General features: G+C 41.7%; 1 protein-coding gene across 1 annotated transcript in view; it reads left to right on the forward strand.

Moving 5' to 3' along the window:
* Positions 1-24,000, forward strand: part of LOC311493781 (cytosolic acyl coenzyme A thioester hydrolase-like) — a gene marked incomplete at its 5' end in the record, with an annotated part of 39,982 nt that overhangs the window by 8,847 nt on the left and 7,135 nt on the right. Inside the window, 2 exons of the mRNA XM_084552565.1 lie at positions 9,432-9,554; positions 16,885-17,063. Coding sequence (XP_084408691.1) covers positions 9,432-9,554; positions 16,885-17,063 — 302 coding nt within the window. The remainder of the gene's footprint in view (positions 1-9,431; positions 9,555-16,884; positions 17,064-24,000) is intronic.

Genomic DNA, 24,000 nt, shown 5'->3' on the forward strand with positions numbered 1-24,000 from the left:
GAAAATATGGTAGATAATGTTGTATTTGCATCTTCAAACTAACGCCTTGCTTTACTGCTTTAACTTTTCTCTCGTGGTTAATTGTAGTTGAATATTAAGTGTAAATGCTGTGTGAGTGTAAGATGCTAACACACAGCATGTACATAGAATGCTATAACAAAGTCTCTGGCATAGTGTCTGTGCCGAGTATGGGCTGAAAAGCTGAGGTCAAAGTGGGAAACACCTCAGAGAGAATGATGGTGCTATTATCCTGTGGGACTTCGAGATACAGCATGACAAACTGGCTAACCAGTCAGACAAGAGAGCCGTAGTGATAGATGTAGAAATCCCAAGCGATAGCAACATCAGCAAGAAGTAACATGAGAAGTGTGAGAAATACTGAGGGCTGAAAGAAGAGCTTAAATAAATGTGGAAGGTGAAGGCAGCAGTGGTTCCTGTGGTGATCACAGCACTTGGGGTATTGACCTCCGTAATGGGAGACTGGCTCCATGCAGATACCAGGAACAACATCTGAGATCTCTGTCCAGAACAGTGTAGTACGAGGAACAGCTGTGGTGCTTCACAGGACCCTCAAGCTCCCATCCCTATGGCAGAGGACCCAAGCTTAATGGAAAACATACACAGCAGAAAGTAATTTATTTCTGACCTGAATAGGGCAAATACATGTATATTATGTTATGTAGCTAACAAGCTTCGCCTAACACTAATTGGAGATGTTTCACTGGAGCAAGGAACATTACCCGGTTCAAAACAGGGCATAAATTTCTGTTACGAAGCCAAGCTGTACATTTGGAAAAGTAATGTGCAAGAGCAGATGACCTTTACCATCACAGCTGGAGGAACATTTTATCTGAAAGGTCTCTATCTGACAGAATTTCCATTACAGGAATTGCATCTCAGTGATTTTCCCAGGCCTGTGGTGTGTATCGAGCAGCTCACTGCTATACGGTAACCATGGCACCGCTTGCGATTTACAGAAACTTAAAGCTACACACAAACGTGTTAAGGAACCGCTTGACGCTGAGCAAAGCTCACCTGGAATGGTAAAATTTAGAGAAAAGATGTGGCTTATAGGACTTCCTGAGATGATGTGGGTGGGTTGCTGTATGGCAGTAATGTTAACAGGAGCTGTTTCTATAGTAACAGCTCATTAGGAGGCAGTTGGAGCCATTTGATACTGTCCATGATTAAAGCAGTTGTTGGGGAGGGGATTAGAGGGACAGAGATAGTGAGCTGTCAATAGTAGATTAGAGTAGGCAGAGGAAAAGAACTGGGGAACAAAAACAGAAGAAATTAAGATACAAATGTGGAACGAGTAAGTTCAGGAAGTGATGGGAGAATGTGTAGTTAGCTTTGCCGCTGGCATCCCTCTGTGTCACACCCTCACTTCCTCTCATCAGTGGCTGATTTCTGTAGCGTATGCACTGGTTCTAGTTAAAAGGCCCCGAAGTTAGTTTTCAGAGTTGATCGGTGGCAAAATCTGCATGGAAGATTCCCTTCATTGTTCTCATGCCAGTTGCCGATGGACAGCATTGTGCGCAAAGATTTGGGGAAATCGTCGCAAGGAATCTAATCACAGAGGTATTCTGCCCCATGGCAAACTGGGCTGCACTGGGGACTTGGTTGCTAATTGCCCTTTTTTCCCCATTTGGAGTGAGCTGTCTTTCCTCTTCACACACCACTCCTCCCCTCCCCCTCTCCCTTTTGTGTTCCAGCCCTATGGCAAAGGGAGAGTCATAGTGTGCCATGTCATCCTGTGAATGTGTAACGCCAGGCCCAGGGCTCTCTTGGCCTCGCTTGTCCTCGTTTGCAGTCTCACATTGAGCCTCACTTCAACCTTTTACATTGACTGTACAAGGAGATTAGGGGTGTGCATCTCTCCACTATAAGACGATTCGATACGTATCTAGATACATGGGGTACGAAACGATTCAGGAAGGATACATTTTAAAAACAACCGATTCGATTCGGTTCGGTAGGATTTGATCCGATCCGATCCGATTCGGTAGGATTTGATCCGATCCGATCCGATTCGATCCGATTCGGTACGATTCAGTGCAATATGATGTAATCCGATGAGTCTGTGCAAATTCTCATTTGTCCAGGTCAAAGGCATCTCTAGGCAATTGAATCAGGTCAACTGGACTTGGTTTTTGTCTGTGAAGACGTTTCGCTCCTTATCCAAGTGGCTTCATCAGTTCGAGAGACTAGCAGCAAGTCTGACTAGCCCGCAGACACAGACAAAAACCAAGTCCAGTTGACCTGATTCAATTGCCTAGAGAGTAATCCGATATAGTTCCTTGTTTAAAGTAGACATTTTACATTATGAATGATCCAAAATCAATCCTAAAAATGTGATATTGTTTACCTTCATAGTGATAAGTTTAAAAGAGTCTCGCGAGATTTTTGCGGGAAAGACAGAGAGAAAGAGAATAAGCAAGCGGGGCTTCCAGCTGTATTGCTGATATACCGTAAATTCCGGACTATAAGCCGCTACTTTTGTCACTTGCTTTGGACCCTGCGGTTTATACAACGAATTATGGATTTTTACAGCTAACGGTCACCAGGGGCGCACTATCATGGAAGCGCAGGAGCGAGACAGACAGCTCGCGACAGGTAAACGAGAGCAAAACAAACCAAGCAGTACGAGAGCTGCTTTTAAGTTAAAGGCGATCGATCTGGCTGACTTTTCTGGTACAGCAGGCTGGTTATTTTGATACAGTAAACGGCCGTGTTACTGCACCTTTACTGCGGTGTTGGCTGTTTTCGAAAAAGATGCTGGTTATTTTGTTGAGCAGCCGGGTTACTGCACTTTTGCTGCGGTGTTACAGGCAAGCACTATTACAAACAAATTAAATTTAGCCATTCAACGTTATTGCCTCGTCAAGCGTTGTAAGCTTTGTTTTTTCTTATACTGCACTACGCTAGGAGCGCACCGTTGTATTATTTGTGCACTGCACGAATGCTGTTTGTAAGATGATCGATCGATTGATTGAAAGATTTATTGTGTTTCTCAAATGTAAATAAATGGGACGCTTTGCGTTTCCAAACAGTCATTTCTGTCCCGACAATCCTCTCCGTGGTAGAAGAAACCCTTACGGTAATTAAACATTAAAACACCAGCGGTTTATATATATATGGAACAATCTGTAGTTTCCCCAAAATTTAGCTGGTGCGGCTTATATTCAGGTGCGCTTTATAGTCTGGAAATTACGGTAATAACCCCATTCATAACTTTGTAATCGGGCCATCGACCGGTTCGTGGTACATTTGGATCGGTCCAGGGGCTTGTGTATCGATGCACTCACATCTTTTAAATCAAAACCGATTTCCGATTCGTATCGGTAATTTGTTACATCCCTAAAGGAGATACTTTTTTTTTTTTTTGCAAGAGTTGCATTAACTATTCCACTGATGGTAGTTATTAATAAAGACAAGCATCTTTGGTCCTCAAGGACAGTGTAGTACTTCACTTGATTTTTTTCTTCACTGGGTTTTTAGTGCAACTGGATAAGCACAATCTCACTATGTTTCTAAAACAAATATGAACCTTTCTACTTCATTTAGGTGGAGATCAATGCTATGTGTCAGCTACATGCAACGTGCATGTGTTATATAAAATGTAAAGCAATGTCCAATAACATAGCAGACTGTGAACCAGTCCTACTAACAGTATACTCTTTTAAACCATTGCTGCTGAAACATATCTGACGTTATAAGCGAGTCTCGTCACGTTTAATTTTACTAACATGGTGCAAAAGATATCAAGCATAAACTGTATAAAGATGGGCAGTGGAACAGCTCCTCAAAAGTGAAGCCAAACCAAGTAGAGCTCCCCCTGGTGGCTGGCTGCAGTATAGGTCATAAGCTCCACCTCCTCCATGTTAATGGATGTGACTTGGGCTGAACTAAAACACTAAAATACACATCAAATAATTTTTTTTCAAGGATGGTTTCTGTCATTTTAAGTAATTAATATAATGTTGATGCATGTTCAAGTGTCAATTTTTTGAGTGAGTTACATTTCAGTTAGTCATTTGACTAAGAGTTGTATAAAAAAAAAGTACAGTGTATAATCCAACATTTGCAGAAGTGTGGTCGGGTCATCGACGTCGCGGCGTGGCAGTGTGGCTCCACTCTCGGACCGTACTGCACAGACTCTGGATCAAAACTCGCAAGATGGCGCCGCCCATATCCGCTGGAAAATAGCGTCAGTTTGGTCAATGCAAGGGAGTGGCGACACGTCCATACAGTCTATGATATTAAGGGAATGTTCTTCTGATTATGCCATGATCTCTAAAAACAGCTTTATGCTGTAACTCTGGCAATTTCTGTCATGGGTGTTAAGCAGCTATCCACTCACTTGCCAAGACATTAGAGAAAGTCTGTGCATTTTATTACAACAGCACTGCAATAAATCTTAGCTTCTTGACAGTTCTAATGCTCAGTTTATGTTGAAACAGCTTCAGAAAGGTGGTAATTCAAACTTGACTGAATTAAACACTAAAGCGTTTCTCTTACTTAGACAACTCCACCGACTTAAATCTGATTGTCAAAATAATAGGAGCATGTGTTGCTACAACACAATACAATCAAAACCACTACAAACCACTGCCTCCACAATGAAAGCACAAAGTAATCTCCAGGAAGATGAGATTTATGACAGTGTTACATTGGAAGATTGTACCAGTGTTTTCCCACAATCCAAAAACAATCAACGTATAAAGACTTTAAATCACTGTGCCCCTGAACTCCAGCCAGACAACTGTATTTTCAGACACCCAAGTTTTAACTACTCAAGCTACTGCAAGTCTCTTGGGTATTGCGGTAAAGTAAAGAACGAGAGCAAACTGGAGCCTGACTGTTCCACTTCAGCTATTTAGCTTCATACTGCAGCATAATGAGCGGGCCTTTCTCATATCCCTTATGGCTCCTTTATTACCCTGCTTGACCTCTAAAAAAAATTATTCCATTCGGATAGGAGCCCTCCTGCCATTACAGAGTAACAGAGTAAAAACATAATCTAATTCTTGCCAGTTAATATCTGCAAATGGAAGATCAGAAATGCAAAAATGCTCATTCACTTCCTTTCAGTGATTAGAGTTTTTCAGCTGATGCATCACTTTGAGACCAAAAGGACTGATATGTCTGTAGAAAATGCAGCTGCAATATCTGGTTCAGTTAAATTGTTGTATTGGATTCTACTTCCAGAGTTCACTTACAATTGTAAGTAATATATTCCTTTATAGCAAATAAGACCAGTCTGGACCTACAGTGGTATAAACAGTGAAAAAAAAAAAAAGAAGACTTTCAAGATACACATTCATTTATTTTCTGTAACCACTTGTCCTCTGGAGGGCCGTGGGGTGTTGGAGTCTATCCTAGCTGTCAAAAGTTTGGACCCACCTTACACCTTAATTTTTCATCATTTTTATCTTATCAGGAAAGGGCCCGGGTGCAGGACTCGGGTGTACAGGCACAAAGACAGGAGTTTGATGAACAAAGTTAACAAAAGCTCGAGCTGAGGTCCAAAAAAGAAACAAAGGATTCTACAGGAGCTGGCTGGTGAATACTGGAGCGTGGGCTGTACCTGTAGCAGAAAGGAGAAGGCAGGCACGTTAGGAAAAGTACTCCAAAAATTAACAAAGCGTCGATGGCTTGTTCGCAGATAACTACCTGGAGGTAAACTAAAGAACTGGCGATGAGAGGGAGAGCAGAAAGTCCTTAAGTAGTGTTCGGCTTGATATGAAACCAGAATATGTTTTATATGTTAGATTCAGGGTGGCACGGTGGTGTGGCGGTTAGCACTGATGCCTTACTAAGTTCGAATCCCCCCAACTGGGGCCTTCCTGTGGGGCGTTTGCATGTTCTCCCTGTGTCTGCGTGGGTTCTCTCCGGGTACTCCAGCTTCCTCCCACCGTCCAAAGACATGCTCGTTAGGTTCATTGGTGATTTTAAAGTGGTGTTAGCCCTACAATAGACTGGCGACCTGTACACCTGTGTGTACCCCACCTCTCGCCCATTGATAGCTGGGATAGGCTCCAACGTCCCCGCAATCTTCCAGAGGACAAACGGTTATAGCAAATGCATGAACATTAGATTCATCAGAGTAACCACCCTTTTGATTTGACGACAGCTTTGCACACTCTTGGTGTTCTCTCAGCTTCATGAGGTAGTCACTCGGAAGGGTTTGAATCAGTTCCCAGAGGTGTTGAACGCTTATTGGCTTGTTTACCTTTACTCTGTGGTCCAGTTCATCCCAAACATCTCAGTTGTGTTCAGACCGGGTGATTGCAGAGGCCAGGTCGTCTGACGCAGTACTCTATCACTCCTCTCCTTCTTGGTCAAATAGCCCTTACATAGCCTGGAGGTGTGTTTGGAGTCATTCTCCTGTCGAAAAGCAAATGATGGTCCCAGAAGTGTAAAAGATAGATAGGATGGCATGTTGCTGCAGAATGCTGCGGTAGCCATGCTGGTAAGTGTGCCTTGAATTGTGAATAAATCACCAACAGCGACATCAAAGCACTCCCAAACCTGTGTCCAAACCTTTGACTCCCATTCCAGGTTTTATAAGGTAACCTCAGGTTACTGTTTTTAAAAGTCATAGATGAATTTTATGTTCCAAACAGCAGCCGAACGCCGTGAGGAAACGCCGGCCGACATTTTCAACACTCTAATACAATGCAGCGTTTGCATTCAATTTCATCATCCGGTTCGGGTCATGATCCATCTCCGTGACGTGTTACAAGCTCTGACATGACCACTCCAGGCTTTGAATAGCAGCAGCCTGCTGAGCCTGGCACCCAGGGGAAACTTTCAATCTTAGGTGAGATACCATCAATTTTCACAACATAGCGCGGCGATGGGGGGAGAAAAAGAGGATGGGAAAATGTCTCGCAACAGGCTTAAGCGAAGAAGTGATATATTTCCCTGCCCACACATACTTTAAGCCTGCAATGCTGTTGTTTTTGTCACCCTTGTGAACTGTGGCCACATAAATCAGAGAGCATTGTGGACAAATGTATAGCTCACCAATTACCTTGCCCTTAAGGACATAATCATATACCACAATCAAGCCATCTTATATTTTGGAATATCCTGTCTTAGAAGTATGTAGATTGCTTGCATCCTTATGGATACACATTAGGTTTCACTTGGATAGAATGCACTTGAACGTGTTGATAGTGTCGGCAAATTAAAATGACAGTTTGGCCTAAGAGGATGTCAAAGAAATAGCATGTTTAATTCTTAATCAACTCAGTGTGCCCACTTTCACAGTGAATGCTGCATTTGGGAGCGAGCAGCACTCTCTGTTTGTACTCCCACACATTTGGCTGTCACAAATAGAGCCACACAGTGCCGATGGTAGGAGCCTTTGGGAGCCAAATCAGCCATCAGCGAGCACACGTATTGATTTTCGGTAACACGAGAGATTTAAAAAAGCAGCTCAGAGGGAACGACTGGAGCAGCTGGAGTATCTAGCGGAGGGTGTGAAAGTCTTCAAATGAGCATACTTTCACAAACACAGACGGGAGCACGTGCTCACAGGCTTTCTCCGTGATGAGAAGCAGCTGCCATCCTCTTCCTTGTTTCTCTTGTCTCCGAACCACCCTCTCCACACGAGACGTCCTACTTTCTGTGATTAATCGACAAACAACGGTTTTCTTTTACAAGTCACAAAAGCTGCCAAGGCCGTGTGTGTGGCACAGGTGTAGATGCAGGTGCAGACCTGTGAACTCCTCTGTGTCCACTTTGTGAGCTCTGCTGCATTATGGAAATAATGGATTTCAAGCTTTACTGTGATCTGTAAACTTTGATTTGCTGCTCAAAGTGTTTTCCTGCACTTCAGATAAGTTGCAAGGTTTTGATATGAGAGGGAGCTCTGTTTGATGATCAAACGCAATACTTCACGTAAAATCTGTCTTTTTGTTATCAAACGCTCACCCCCTGCAGGCTTGAAATGTGGCTGTTAAACATTTTTTTGTTTAATCTCTTACAGAGAACGTAATTCATTGGATTCATTTGATTCTGATAAGATTTTGTAGCAGCAGCAGCCTCCGTGACATTGCAGCCATTCATAATAATCATGCATCAACTGTTCAACCAACACTAGGTTGTTCCTGTTAAGGCCATGATGTGATCATCCTTCTTGAGCAGAGTTTATACCTCTGCGGGACATAGATGCCGTAACCTACGTCAGTCTGGCTCGCTCTGTAAAAACGCCACCCAAACGCTAATCGGCGCTGTGTCCCTTTCGCCATTCGGTTCATTTTTGTTTCCTCTCCCTGCATCCCTTTCAACGATGGCCGAAGACGAGTCGTACAAATGTTTCCATCTCTGAACCTCCTCAGTTAACCTTTCCTTGATGGGTTCCATCTTTGTTGATCGAAAATAATCTATTCAAAAATTGTGGAGATGGAGAAGCAGCCAGAAATACTAAAGCGGAAACACGCTACTACCAAGCGGACCAATCACAGCTCTAGCTCCCTGTGTCGCCGCAGCGCGTAGTTACATTTCTGGGGAGGTGCACGTCAGGCTACGGCACTAGGGTCTGCATAGGGTTCTAACCTCTGCGTCAACTTAATGCACACCTATTAGACCTTCCCTGTGGAGAAAAAAAAACAGTTGTGTGTTTCCACCTATAGTATTGAGTATACTGCATATCAAATACTTAACAAGCATAGTGTTTTTGTCAAGATTACACAAAATTTATTGGTCATCTCTGTATGCCTTCACTGTGTTTCAACTGATGATTAATTCATCAGTGTTCTCTCTGTTGTTCCAAAAACACCTTACAGTGTATGAGGGTTATATTATTTGCTACGCGTGGTTAAGAAGGGACGTACGTATATTTTGGTTTCCAGCTAACTGGTAGATAAGAAGATTGATACCTGATGTCGGTAGGTATGAAGCTGCTTAGGTTAGCACAGCTTAGGATAACATGCCCTTACAGACTATAAACAGTGACTAAAATCCGATGGATTTGAACCCGGAACCCACCACACCATGCCGCCCCCTGATAGTGCCCCAGGTTGAAGTGCCAAATTCCACAAGTTGTTGTTTGAAGTCTTGATTGTACAGCTGCGCAAAACCGACCTCACAGATTGAGTTAGCATAGTTTTTTAAAGGACCAGCAAACGCTGAAAGTTAGACCGTTCAATAATAATTAGATTACTTATGGATGGCATAATTGTGTCGTACAGATAAGAGGAGAGTGCCTTAAAGGACATTCAAACTGTTTCTCTGGTTGAATAAGCAGTGTCATGCTCTGTGGGATAGCTATTTTTGCAGTCATTAGAGAAACACATTACAACTACTGGGTATTGTAAAATAACCTACATAAAAAAGACTGCAGTAAATGACATATCTATCCATCTCCCTACTTGCCTGTAGTGTGTTTATTAATAAAGTTTGTTCTGTTTCTGACTCAGGTTTGATCATGAGGATAATGGACGAGACCGCTGGCATCGTGTCAAGTCAGCACTACAACAAAAAGTGCAATCCTGTCACTGCCTCTCTGCATAACTTCAACTTCCAACAGAAGATCAAGAAGGGTGAGGATGACACAGAGAATACACTCAGAGCTGTCAGTCGCGGATATATACGAATATACACGCATCTAAAGTGTTGATAGTAGGTTTTATGAAGGCGGAGTGTCTGCGGAAGTCGCTTTTCCTTTGACTCTTTCCCATCAGTAACTCACCCTCTGCAGAAACCCAACTCTGCGATTGTGTGGAAAAGCTCTGCAGTCGTTAAATTTGGTTTCAGATAATGGTCTTTGGCAAAACGCAGATGTAAGTGGTAAAATTAATTCTGTTCCCGTTCCATTTTGTGTGCCTCAACCATTCTAGTGGGTCAGTAGCAATATGCTGCCTTCAGTTGTCCACTCAAAAGTCCGACTGAAAGCCTCCTTCTGGTAGATCTCAACCTCGTAAGTGAAAATTTGTGAAAAGGGCCACATTTACAAGTTGAGTACACAACTTCTCATGTCTCATGTAACCACAAGTCTACACACGTTCCATTGGAAGGCAGCAATAATACCAAGGGCCTGTCTCACCTGAATGGAACAGGGCCATAATTTGTGTTGTCCGTGCGTTGACACGTCATAATGGCTGCTGTGAAAATTATCTAGGGTCTCCACTGCATTTGAAAAATGTATCGGCAATAATTCACGTGATTTAAATCCTCTGCCCTATTTTCCCATCTTTTAAATGATTAAAAGGCACAAAAATGTCTGGAGTTGGTCCAATATTAAGTGAGAACAGTATAATTGGCAGGAATGAAAAGGCTATAATGTAAATCAAAAGGTCCACTGTCTACTAAAAGTACTTTTTCTTTGCACCAGGCTCAGATTCTTGAGTGTCTTATAACACTATGGAGATGGTTTATGGATGTCAGCAGCTGAAAATGGATCTTTATAATTATTTTTTTACAATCATCATTTCTCCCCGGTTCTTTTTCCATACATATTGAGCGACTGATTTTGCTGTTATCCTGCTGTGTTTGCATCTATATTGGTGTCAGATGAGCAAAATAATTTTAGGTTATAACTTTACTTCTGCTCTGTCTGCAGAGGTTATCTCTGCTCCCAAGGAAACATCATTTTGCTGTGGTGTAGGATTTCCTACACCATCAATTGACCTCTAATTTTGCTGGCTTTGGTCACTGCAAACGCAGTGGTCTGCAAGGTGCAGTGTATGGACAGGAGTGCTGTCAACCAACTGCTAGCACAACTAGCCACAAGTTCAGCGTGTCCCTGTCCCCCATGGGCAGTCATTGAAAGCGTGGAGAATGTACGTGAGGGACTATGTTAGCAATCTGAACCTGTCACTGGCTAAGACGGACCCTCCACTTGATTACATAGCAGCTGTTTTGCAGTTGACATGTTTAGTATACTCAATAGGTGACCTATTCCTCATTATACATGGCCACTTTTTAAAAATACCAGAATTATGCTCTAACCATATTCCTGTCCCAGTCTTTGTCTATTCATCCGGGACACATTTGAAGCGTCTTATGTTCTATTCAAGAATTCTGACAAACACCATTATCCACTTAGTGTCTGAAATCTTGCTGGGAAAAAGTGTCCAGTTACTATGGTGATTGTATTTTTTTCCTGCTTTTTTTGATTGCAAAAGTTGAACCTGTGGCTAAAGGTTTTATTGCCGGCACTGTTTGAACATCTAAGCTGATCCAAAGTGCTTTAGAGACTGTAGAGAAAAATTGAGGGGACACAAACACACTCCCCTATGCACACACAGAGACACAAACAATCCTAGCAGATGTCACACTGTAGGTAATGCAGTTGGCTCCTTGTATGTCAAACATTTTCAATTTACAGATAGCTAATGAGTATGGGTTCAACGTGCAGATTCTCAACTTTAAATTTTGGGATATCCAAATTTTGGGATAGCTGGATAATTCACACAGTTCACGAGCGTTTTTCCAAGGAGCTCCAGTGGCAGGATGTGAGAAGTTTCACAAATAATAAAAAGAAAAAAGAAAAAAAAGCAACCAATACAAACTGCTCCTATTTGCTCCAGGTGCTAACTCCGTCTGTCCTCAGAGTTTATGTTGTGTTGACATGATTTCCCCTGGCTTAGACAGTCACTTAGGTGTTATGTCACCAGTAGATTTCTCATTTTTTGGGGGGGTCAGTCAAAAAACAATAAAAATGTAAGAAGTGAGTTTGGGGGCTAAGAAATGTGATTGAAAACATACAGCCTCTGGCTTGTGGACTGTATCTTTGGGTTTATTTTTGGTACTGTTTCTCTAGCAACTAAAAATAGACAATATTGCACAAATTGAAAAAACAAACGTGTTTAAAAACTGGGCACATCCGAAATTCTGTGGTAATTTCTTCTGCAAGTGAGGACTTCTGCATTATGTCATCGCTGAGCTCACTGAGTTAGCTAAGTGGTTTGGTGCAAGCAGATATTTGAGGTACTGCAGATACAAGCAATATATTTTCATTATAAGCCGTTTGGTGCTTTGTATACAAGTAGTAAAAGTTTTGATTTTACCCTTTAACACAGTGGAAGCCAAACTGGAAGCCAGTAGGTGTTACTGCCAAGTAAGTGTTAGCCATGGCTATGTTTACCTGGATATTGACTGAAATCATTCTGATTAGAGGTTTCCACTTAACTGTTTTTATGCACACAAAGTACAATGGTCAGATAACATATGTGTTTGCTTGCCCCAAAAATTTAGAATTGAAATGAAAAAACACAACGCAAGCCTCCCACAGTTTAACTAACTAAGGCCCAGTATACTAAACAGAAAATGATGAGCAAGACGGACCAAGATGGACGCATGTTTTGAACAGTGTTGCCCCTTTTGAATCTAACTTTCTCTGGATTTATGTGTGCTCTGAGTGGCCTATTACTCTGTTTATTCCCGGAATACTAGCGTCCGTGTAAACACAGAGCTTCGGATCTCTCCGACGGGACTGATGACACCTGACAGTGGAAAAATATCAAAGGTGGAATTTTCCTTTAAAGGGTCCATTTATACTTTCCTGTAAACTGTGAAGAGTACAACAGTGTTTACCTAATGCATAATGACCTTTCAATCGCGGGAAAAGACAAATAGGCAGAATAAACATTAAATTCACAGACAAGACTCGGAACATTAAACAGACTGAGGTGTGTTTACACGCGGCTTTTGGAGGTCCTGCCTTGTCTAGCCTGAACAGTCCACTGTCCCCGGGGCACAGATTGTCAGTCTCCTTTTGGCTCTGCAGCGCAAACAGATTTAGAGCAGGGCAGGTTTACAGTGCAAACATATCACCAGAGAGGAATGAAAAAACAACACAGAAGAGTAAAACTAGAGAAAAATAAAGTTTTATGGTCTATGCAGCGTGACGACGGCACAGACGACTCCTTCTCCGTTGATTCATTTATCAATCACAGAGTCTCATTTCAGCGGCACAGATAAGAAGCAGTACTGAGAGTTATAGAAGGGGTTAACACTGAAACATTAAAAACTATTTAGGAACTAATTTCGGCCGGCGTTAAATCAAGCAGTCATGAAGACCTTATTTTACCTTTTATTTTCCTAATGTGACTTGCTGTATTCCATCCCACACCTCATTTGCCACCTAATTTACTGTTTATTTGTTGTAACTTGAAGTTCTCAAGAGACCTATTAAAACTTCAAGAGGTCTCATTTTGATTAAAAACATGCATTGCCACATTAATAATTGGCTGAGGTCCAATATTGCAGAAATCTAATAGCAATTTTTATGGTTGAGACAACATATTCTAAAATACTTATCTCGTATTTTTGATAAATTATGTAATATTTATTGGGATTATACTAAACTATACATAGCCTAAAGATCCCAGCTGTATGCCAGCTACAGTAAACCACCAACGTCCTGTGTTCGTCCTAAGCACAGGTACAGAAAATTAAAATAACAATATTCCACTGAACAATAATGTGTATTATTTGAGAATATAAACGAGATGCTGTCCGTTGAAGTATCAAAGGAAAGTTCTGTCAGAACTCTTCTCATTACAGCCAAACAGCCAGAGGTACGAATAATGAGGAAAAAAAGGCCTAAAATTTCAAAAGCTTTACGCTGGATGAAAGAACATTTCAGGAAGAGAGAGATGGGAGCGCTGAAGGTGGGCGTGAAAGTGTGAAAGAAAGAACGCTGGTTTCATTCTAATTGATCGAGCACAATTTATACAATCCTGAACGATTTCTATGTCGTCTGGCGTAGTCATACTCTAGTAACATTAGTCTGGTAACCCTCCATTTGGATTTCGTTATGGGAAAATGACGTGTATGACCACGTCGCTGTTAATCTTCTCTCCATCACCACATAAAGCCCACCCAAATGACTTCACTGATCTGGCAGATCTTTGCTGGAGCATAATCAGCTCCCAACAGAGCGACTCCAGACCAACTTTCAATTGCAAAATTTTTGTCCTAGATCAGACTGGCTACCAGGCTAATTTCTATGTACTGTTAGCTCGAAAAACTCAGAAGATGATGCATGATTGATGGTTTTGTCTGAACCATAGACTGTACATAAATATGGACAACGTGTCGCCACTTCCTTGCGTTGGCCAAACTGACGCTATTTTCCCGGGGATACGGGCAGCGCAATCATTGGAGCCAGAATCTGCGTAGTACGGTCCGAGAGTGGAGGCACACGGAGCCGCGATATCGATGACCCGTCTACACTTCCACCAGACTCACTCGTATTTTCATTTAATTAATACTACACTCTGCTCTGCCTCCACCAGTAACGAGGAAATGTTGGATTATATACTGTACTTGTTTTTAAATCCTTTTTACAACTCTCACGATCCCATGGCACCACTTTACGGAGTGGTTAGCATGGCAACTGGTAGTCGCCATTATGTCACATCCTGTTCCTATATGTCAAATAACCAACTAAAATGAAACTTATCCATAAAATTGACACTTGAACATGCATCAACATTATATTAACTACCTAAAATGACAGAAACCATCATTAAAAAAGAAATATTTGATGTGTATTTTAGTGTTTTAGTTTGGCCCAAGTCCCATCCACTAACATGGAGGAGGTGGAGCTTGTGACCTATACTGCAGCCAGCCACCAGGGGGAGCTCTACTTGCTTTGGCTTCACTTTAGAGCAGCAGTTTCGCCGTCCATCTTTATACTGTCTATGGTCTTACGCTGAAACCTGGTGTTTCGATGGAAACTGGAGTTTTGATCAAATTAAATGCACAAGAGAAAGTAATAACACTGTTAGTTAGTCAGTAGACAGAGTACTAAAATCTCCCAAATAAAATAGCAGTTGTGGTCTGTGCTGTTACAGCCCCAGCTTAGTGCATACGACATGAAGCCTGGGAAAGGACTGGACACCATCACTCAGACAGTGTACTATATATCAAACAACTCTTCAGAAATGATAGTGCCAATTTTTCATGTTGGCTGACCTTCAGCGCTGCACAGATCTACTTGCTGCATAAATCAATTATTAATCATGGAGGTCTTTGAAAACCACCCGTCATTGAGGCTTATTTTCGAGCACACTTCAGCGGGCCTAACACATCTGTTCCATGGATAGTTTATCTGAGTGAGACTGGACTCGCTCCTGGCAGTGACATGTAAAAACACTCAGAGAGCCAGACAACACAAAAGAACAGACTTGGTTTCAGCGCATGGGCTTGGCTCGGCGAGCTGCAGCGGACGTGGATGGGCTCTTCCATTGTCATAAATCATCCTCTTATCAAGTCATTTACAGTTGTTCAGTCAGATTTTCATTATCACCTAGAAGCCATTTCTCAAATCTCTAAGCATGTAGGATCACAGATGATGATCATGTAATCTCACAACACCTTTCTGATAGAGGGGTGGGACTATGATTAACGATCAGTTTCTCTTATCACATCTAAAGGTCTATCACATCTCTCTGCAAGAGAGCTGCATTATGATCCAACATTAACATTTTGTTTTCAATTTAATTTGCTTGTATTGGAACCGTTTTCATCCAACTCATTCACCCTTCTGCTTTTACATTTTCCCGTTTAATGTGTATCTTTACCGAACCAGTGTCCAGTTCTAAATTTCTTAGCCTTAACCATTTCTCAGCAGCGTTTAATGAGCTTTACTGTCTTCTAAACTGCTGGCTTGAGGTTCATTTTCTAGCATGACTCTAAAACATTATTTCTGAAAAGAAAGGCTTCAGTCCAAATGAGAAAGTCAACGTTAAAGAAGATTTATGCTCACGGTTCAGGCTAACCATCAAGGAGAATGGAACCAAACCATGTTCACTCTCTTCTTTCCATGCGCAGCCATTTATTCCATCACCCTCTATTGTGGTGGCGAGTTTGCTTATGCTTTGCGCAGACATTTATTTTGCATAACAACAAACTCAGCTAGCTTGTCTTCCAAGCCTTTCGGGCACAAACAGCTCCATCACCAAGCGACAATAAAGTATGACTCTCGTGGAAAGTGTTCTTATAATGTCAGAGTGTTTTGCAGCATATACACAGATAAAAGCCTTTTTTTTTTTTTCTCCCTCTCCTGTGCACGTCTTCTATTATTTAGGACTTTGACTGTTTTAGAAGATCTCACTCACATACTCGTGATCAGTCTCAGGCTGCAGGGATAACACCTTCTCTCCTCGTCTCTATGGCAACAGCAGTAATAATACAGTACTGGCACATCAAAGTGAATAAAGAAACACATCCATGATGCCCGGTATTATTAGGTGACTGTTTTTTTCCCCCACCTCTCTCTCTCTCTCTCTGCAGTGACAAAGGGAGAAGAGCACTAATTTGTGATGAGTCAAAGGCGTGAGATGGAATAGATGTCGTGTTTCTAGTTGAAGTGGTTGTGGAAATGTGTCTAACTATGTTGTAACAAAACACACGCAACCCCGTTTTTACTTCTGCTTTGCCTTAGTACAAAAAGCAAACATTATTTTTAAACATCCTACTTGCTTGTGCTTTTATTTTACCCAGAGAAACTCCAAGAAGCCAGTGGCGCAACAGTGTGTTAAGCTCACGTTCATTGTTTCTGTAGTTGCTCAGTTGAATTATCAGCGCACATTGCTGGAAGTGCTGGTGTTCGCTCGGAAGTTCATTTATATGATTTAAAGCGTCAAACATTTTGCCGTGGGATAGCTGCAGTGCAGTTGTTCTATTTTTGGAAAACCTGATAAACCTCTTGCAACTTCCTTTAAAAACAAATCTGTGTAAAACTTGAAAGTCATGACAAAATACATTACCTATGGTTGGCTCACAGACCAAGTATAGCTTAATCAAACATTTCAGCATTTTGAAAGAATGTGTTGCTCTTGTTGAAATCTTATCAAATCAAGATGAATAATACATTTAGTTTCTTGCTTAATTGAAAATGTCCTATCCTCTTCTCTTCAGGCTCCGTCTTGACTGTGACGGGGCGGGTTACGTTTGTCAGCGCCAAGTCCATGGAGGTCGAAGTGATTGCAGATTCTTGCGCAGTGTTAGAGGGAGATAAAACAAGATATCGCACCGCCTCAGCTTTCTTCAACTACATCATATGGGACAATGGGCCCCTTCCTCTCCCTCCTCTGAAGGTTGGTACCAGCCAGTCTCTTTCTAAAGTCCGTCCCTTTAATAAAAAAGTGATTTTTGGGAATATGATCCACTGCAGCAACACCAGTGTGAAGCGGTTTCTTGATTTGGTAATGATACTAACAGCTTTGCTTGTTAGTTAACACTTGTGTTGTTTTTGTGCACCTTTTGTCCTCCTGGGTCAATTTGACCTGGTCTGTTTTAACTGCTTATAAAGCATGATGTATGCAATTATTTTATTTTTATTTTTTTTGTTTCACCTTCTTAGTAAACTTCAATACAGAACTGTGTATAGAGAATTTTACATTCACATCTCTAAATATTGTCTACATACATTTACACAGGTCTTATGCTGATTAATGTGTTGTTACTACTTTGGCATAAAAGTTTATCATGAAAGAAATAAGGCCATGGACTGAAAATAAAAACGCAGTTCCACAAATGGCCACTTGAGGTTGACTGAAAAAGTGAGTTAACCCTTGTGGACATTTGCGGGTAACCTCACAGATTGCTAGTGGTTTAACTGCTTCCACTTCACCACTTTGCCCATTACTCAATGAGCCGGGAGTTGCGCTGACTGACGACCAGAGCCACCCACACTGACCTTCACCACCACTCTTCAGAAGCTCTACTTGTCTGGGCTTCTGCCCTCCATCTTTATTTATGGGGAAAAGACAGTATTACTTTTTTTTTTCAACAAATATTAAAGTATTCTGGAAGCAGTTAATACTTTATATACAGGACGTGTATAATAATATTAAGATATATTAATCATGACAACACAATGCTTGTTGTTCAGTTAAATGAAATGTTGCCCTTCAAGGTCAGTAACACCTGCTCTAATGTCTCTTTTCATCTCATTCAGGTGACATTTCTTCTTCTGTTTCTTTGCTTTTCATCCTTATAGTACGACAGCATCCTTTATTTGGGAGTTTTGCGTGTCGGCTGCTTTTCAGTGCAGTAAATTCCTTGCTGTGCCAAGGTATTATCCTCAAGCGCGCTGAGGGCTGAATCCTAATATCCCCACAACATCCCCAGACGGCGGTGTCTGTCTGACTCAGCACTTATTGTCACGATGTAAAGTGTGTATGTTTACCTGCAGACAGGGGAGGGAAGGCGCCCGCTGTTTGTTCTGTCTCCGAAGCACATGGTGATCCAAACCCTGTTTATATGCAAACACTGTGTGCAGGCCATCTGTTTAACTCAGCACATTTAAATTATCTCCTGGCGCCGTTCCCTTATTGTCTCCGTGATGATCCGCTTAAAACTCGTCCAACTCTTCTGCGAGATGAGAAGTTATCTTGTCAGTGAGCGGGATTTACATGAGAGAGGAGATAATTTTATTTTTTGTTCATTTTTGGGAATATGATCCACTGCAGCAACACCAGTGTGAAGCGGTTTCTTGATTTGGTAATGATACTAACAGCTTTGCTTGTTAGTTAACACTTGTGTTGTTTTTGTGCACCTTTTGTCCTCCTGGGTCAATTTGACCTGGTCTGTTTTAACTGCTTATAAAGCATGATGTATGCAATTATTTTATTTTTATTTTTTTTGTTTCACCTTCTTAGTAAACTTGTTTCCAACACATTAACATAAATTTTACATTTATGTTTTTAATTTATGGTATGATACACCTAATTAACAAAAAAGTACAAATCGTTTTTGAGTTAAAAAAAAAAAAAAAGACGAAATTCTGAATAATTTTCACTATGGTTATGATCAGAGCATATGTGTTGATCCATTATCACGGGCTGGTATATGTCAATGTTCAGTCAAGATATTGTTTTGAAACCTTTTTAATTTTTTTAATGGCACCAAATAGTCACACCTGTTGTCCTCCCGGGTCAATTTGACCTGGTCTGTTTTAACTGGTTATAAAGAATAATGTGCAAAATGATCACACCAATCTGTGTTACATATTTTTAGCCAACTTCATTACTTGTATTAATGTTATTTGGGATAACTACTGATTGGTATATATCAAGCATTAGCCAGCATGCCCCCAGGTCAAAATAGACTGATACAATTGTCTTCATAAATAAGAAAGCAAACTAACATACTTTGCAAAGTGCAGCATTTATTTTAAAAACTCTTTCTCGTTCTCTCTTCCTGTGTTTATTATTCCTTATGGAAGAACTGTGCAAGCATGTGTGGCCCCTGGCAAGGAGCTGTAATCCGTTTACAGTTGTATACACTGGTGACCTGCAACAAAAGTAAACGTAAAAACAACAAATCATTAAAAAAAAAAAAAAAAAAAAAATATATATCTTATTTCACACAATAATGCAACATATTGACCTGAATGAATATCGATAAATATTACATAAAAAAAGTGCAGTACCTTGTCGAGGCTGTTGACTCCCCCTAGTTCTTGTTATAATCAAGGATGATCTTTTTGTCCTCCATGGCGCTACTAAAAGCAGTGTCCCAGTGCTCATCATAAGAAGCAATTTTTTTCTCTCTCTCTTTGGGCCAGTAGGAGACAAGAGAATGTGTCGTCTTCATTCTGCTGTCTGAGAATGAAACGGGAAAGTCCCAGAGGATGCTGTATTTATAATATCAGTTTTTTGTTTGTAGTTATCTTGTCCTGAATTGGGGAAAGGCACATGTTTACAAATGTTTAGCTTTGACATTTTTGTTGGAAGTTGCTCTGACGCGTGTGTGTATGGGTGTGTGTGCATGTGTGTCTGTGTGTGTGTGTGTGTGTGTATGTGTGTGTCTGTGTGTGTGTGTGTTCATTGTACCCATTGCACCACTAAATATAACTGGATCAGACTGACCCGGGAAGACGACAGGTGCTATAAATCTTGATAAAACACACATAATTTCACAAATATAGTCCTAATTAATTTATTTGACTTGTAAAGAGCATAGTAGGGGACCGTCCATGTAAGTTTCAGGCAATTATATGGAAGAAAACCAAATTTGAGTCAGTTTACATTTTGAAATTGGGTCAAATTGACCCAAAGACAGCAGGAGGGTTGTAAAGTCCATAACAATGGCAAAATTTGCCAGACCAACAGCAGGTCATTATTCTCTCAAGTGCACCCTCGTACAAATTTACAGAGTTTGCTCTTGGGCTAATCATTAAACTTTAAGTATGTGCAGAGTACGGAATAAGCCGATGAAATGCATTTAGAGTGAAGCCCAAGTGAGAGGACTGCTAACAATTGTTTTCTGGTTTAGCTTCCATCCTCTTGATTTAAACAAACTAAAAAATATAGTGGTAAAAAGACAGTATGCATTCAGCAAAATGGGGTGAACAACATCATCTTCTGCTGTGCTTCAAATGACTCGAGCATGTAATAAGAAATTTGCAGGAAGAAAGCCCAGCTCGGCAGCGTGGATGACAGTGAAGTTATAGGTGTGCTGCTGTCACGCCACCGGCGGCTGCAGCGGCTCCTTTGACCCGAAAACACCCAGACACGCTTGAAGGTCCAGCGTTTGCCTCAAAACGCCGCGACAAATGTATCTGAGAACAGACTTTCTCACAAACAGAAATATGCATCAAACGCATGTCTCCTCTGGTTTGCCTTTTCAAAAGCGGCCGTCGCTCCCCCACCGCCACCATTTCCATTTCACAAACCCCCCGTTTGGTTTCCTCATTGTCTGCCTCTCCCTCTGTGCATTCATTACCTGGTTTTCCATTTCACATGAGCTGCTTATTCCCTTTGTTTTAACGGCGGGGAACTGCACGGTGATCACTGTCATTGTAATTCCTCTGTTCACCTCAGTTTTATGAAAAGATAAAGGAAAAAAAAAAATCTCTTGCTGATTTTAATAATTCATCCTCAACGCTATAAATGGAAATCTAAATGGAGCCCAAGCTGCCACGGCTCTGATGTAGCTTGTCAGATAAACAAGGGCAGGAATAGAGTAAACGTGTGTGTGTTTGTGTGTGTGTGTGTGCATGTGTAATGAAGGAAATGCTGGATAGAGTTACAGTTTGGACAGACTTTATGTTTGTGTGCCCTGCATGTGTAGCTCTGTCTGCGTGTGAGAGTGGGCTTTGCGTGTGAATGTGCACGTGCTTGAACATTGAGCGCCAACGTGGTTATTTGTGAGCGAGAGAAGGAGGTCGAGGCTCAATCGTCTATTTCTGGTTTTATTGCTATATAAAGTAACGGGCTTCAACGTGGGATGAGATGGACTCAAAATGAAGGGAATGCCCAGTAAACCTATTCATTGGTGTTAAAAAGAGACTGGTCTGATGTGGGTTAAAAGGTTCAACACGTGAATCCAATCAACACCCAAATTGTCCTTGGCAGCGTAGACGGAACTGCGAGGAATGGAAATGCAATAATGACATTAATTAACCTCATAAGCCAGATGATAACGACCAGAACAAAGCCCGACAAACATTTGGCCTCCCTGTCCTTTCATTTAAGTTTTACCTTGGGCCACTACCACCGTCTAACAGTCTTTGTAGTGTTGCTTAATGAAATGTAGTTCTGACTCTTGTAATAAAACTTTTGGGATTAAAAAAAACATGAAAAAGTCATTAGCGGTGATTAAAGAATGCAAATGTTTTCCAATGTGCAAAGCGTCTGCATTTGAATGAAACAATAAAAGGACCATTAGTGCAACTAACTGTAGGATGACTTATGCCCTTCACTGTTTCTGTGACAGCAAAAAAATTATCTCTAAAAGAGAAAAAAATAAAAATGACACACCAAACTGATGGACGATCCATCCATCGCCCAGTGCAGATATTTTAACAGTGGCGAGATCATCTGGAATGAAAAACATGTAGGCAAACTGACCGGCAATGATTCAAGACATGGTTTTAGTTCTTCCTTATGGTTTTCCTTTTAAAATGATGAACACAGGCTACTGCCACCTACTGGTTTGGAGAGTTACTTCCTCTTACGCCGCTGCAGAAAGCACTAGTGTGTTCAGGTGCAACATTAGAGTCTAGACTCTGCTTCACAGTCTTCCTCTGTCGCCGCATGGTAGTTCGGCGTGGGCCAGGTCGTTAGCGAAGCCCATATGGTTGGTTATGCAAACTGTTTCTCACATCAGTCAGGCAGCTGGTTAGCTTCGCACAAAGACTGGGGACACGGCTGGCTCTGTGTAAACATCCCTCTACCACCTCTCAGCAGGGTTACGACAAGTTGAGGTTGTATGCAGGATTATGTACTGAATTATATTAAGAAGACAGCATCCAAAAGGTTACTGCTCCTAGTCAAGAAATACTCCAGCGCATGGCCACAACTTGACATTTTACCCTTGGGTTTTTGTGTAGATTAAACACCTGATATGACATTTTAATTAGTGACCTTTTGGAGGTGGGGTCATTTTCTTACCTTGATAAAGAACATGGCAGCTGTTACCTGAAAGCTATCTTTATATAGTCATTTTTAAGTATATCTTCCCCAAATTAGGTCTTGAAAAGCACTGACCTACAAGTCTGTTCTTGGCACGCAAGTAGATCGGAAGCCTTCGTTTATACAATTATTATTACCTGCAGTCTTATGAAAGGACCAAATAATGTGTTGTGAACTCTCTCTGACTGTATGTTTTCCATATTTTGCATTTGGATTAACAATGTTTCACACACAAGACAAGTAATTCCACTTTAAGACATACTGTGGATCCTGTTGTCAATGCATTGATTTGCCTCCCAACTCCTCTTTGTTACTTAGATCATCATTTAAAATCCTATCGCTAAATCCTTTTTAATTTGAACCTAAGCTAAAAACAAACGTTAAACCCTTGCTAATTAAGTTTCCCTGACACTGTGGCCGACCTTGCTCCAGTTGTGTTCTATAAATAACCCGATCGAAAGGGCTGCTTCTGCTATTTTTAACTGCAGGTGCTTCACCCCCATTTTCTCATCCTCGATTTCTCTCGAATGAGCTCCCCGCATTTGCTATTTTTAGCTTTTCCCGTTTTAGCTCAGCTGGGGGTTAGGGAGTAGGGAGTGTGTGCATGCAGGGGGGAGCCGTAGATGGGCTGTCACTAATGTAAGCATACTGTGGGTAGTGCTGAAGTGGGACATGGAGACAGAGCGAGCAGGGGGAGTATTGGGAAATGCCTTGCTCTCTGCAGCAGTACCCTTGAAAATAACGGAAATGATGTATGTGCACGCCGGGCGAGAATAGAAATAACTGAAAATGCCTGCGAGCACCTTTGACCAGTGTATGTCTGTGTTTCTCGTGATTTTAATGGGGCAGCGGTTTTCGAGCTCAAGGTTAGAAAAAAAAAAGGGCTGGATCTCAGCTGGTGGCAAAAGGCAGGGTATGAATGAAAAAGAGTGTGTCCACTCAGTCAGTCCCTGCAGCGGCAGAAAGGTCAGAATACACGCGTTGTTAAGTGCATTCATTCCTTGTGAACATATAGTATGTTTGATAATTTTTACATCCTGCCATCAGGTCATTGCTTCATCCTATCCCTCCTTCCTGCTTTCTTCTATTCCATCTGTCCCTTCATCTTCCACTCCTTCTGCCTCTCTTCACACTCCCCGGCTGCCCCCACCCTCTCTATTCCGCCCTTCCGTCCCCCCTTTACCCTCTTTTTCGCCGTCTCTCCTCGTTCCTTCTCCTCCATCTCCCTCCTTTCCTCCTCCTCCTCCTCCTCCTCTGTCGTTGGCAGAGACTCAGCTGGCCTCCCCTGACACGAAAACAAGCCCGGTTGTCATGGCAACCTCCTGTAGTCCACATGAAGAGAGATGCACATCTATTTTTAGATGCCTCCCATTCAAGACATCAGAAACTGGTTAACGGGTACACTCGTGCCAGAGCTGCGAATATTTCTGACTGGGTGGTAATCCGGAGCACGACACGAAGACCGTCCCGACATTTGGTCTCATCGCACCTCAGTCCACGACTCTGTAGGCGACGTTAAATAATGGATATCAGTATAACTTATTCATGAACCTGCCGAGAAACCAATAAATGTATACCACAGCCGAGGCTTCATTATATCCAGTTCTGGCAT

Source organism: Chelon labrosus (assembly GCF_963514085.1).
Source record: "Chelon labrosus genome assembly, chromosome: 10".
NCBI classification, from domain to species: Eukaryota; Metazoa; Chordata; class Actinopteri; order Mugiliformes; family Mugilidae; genus Chelon; species Chelon labrosus.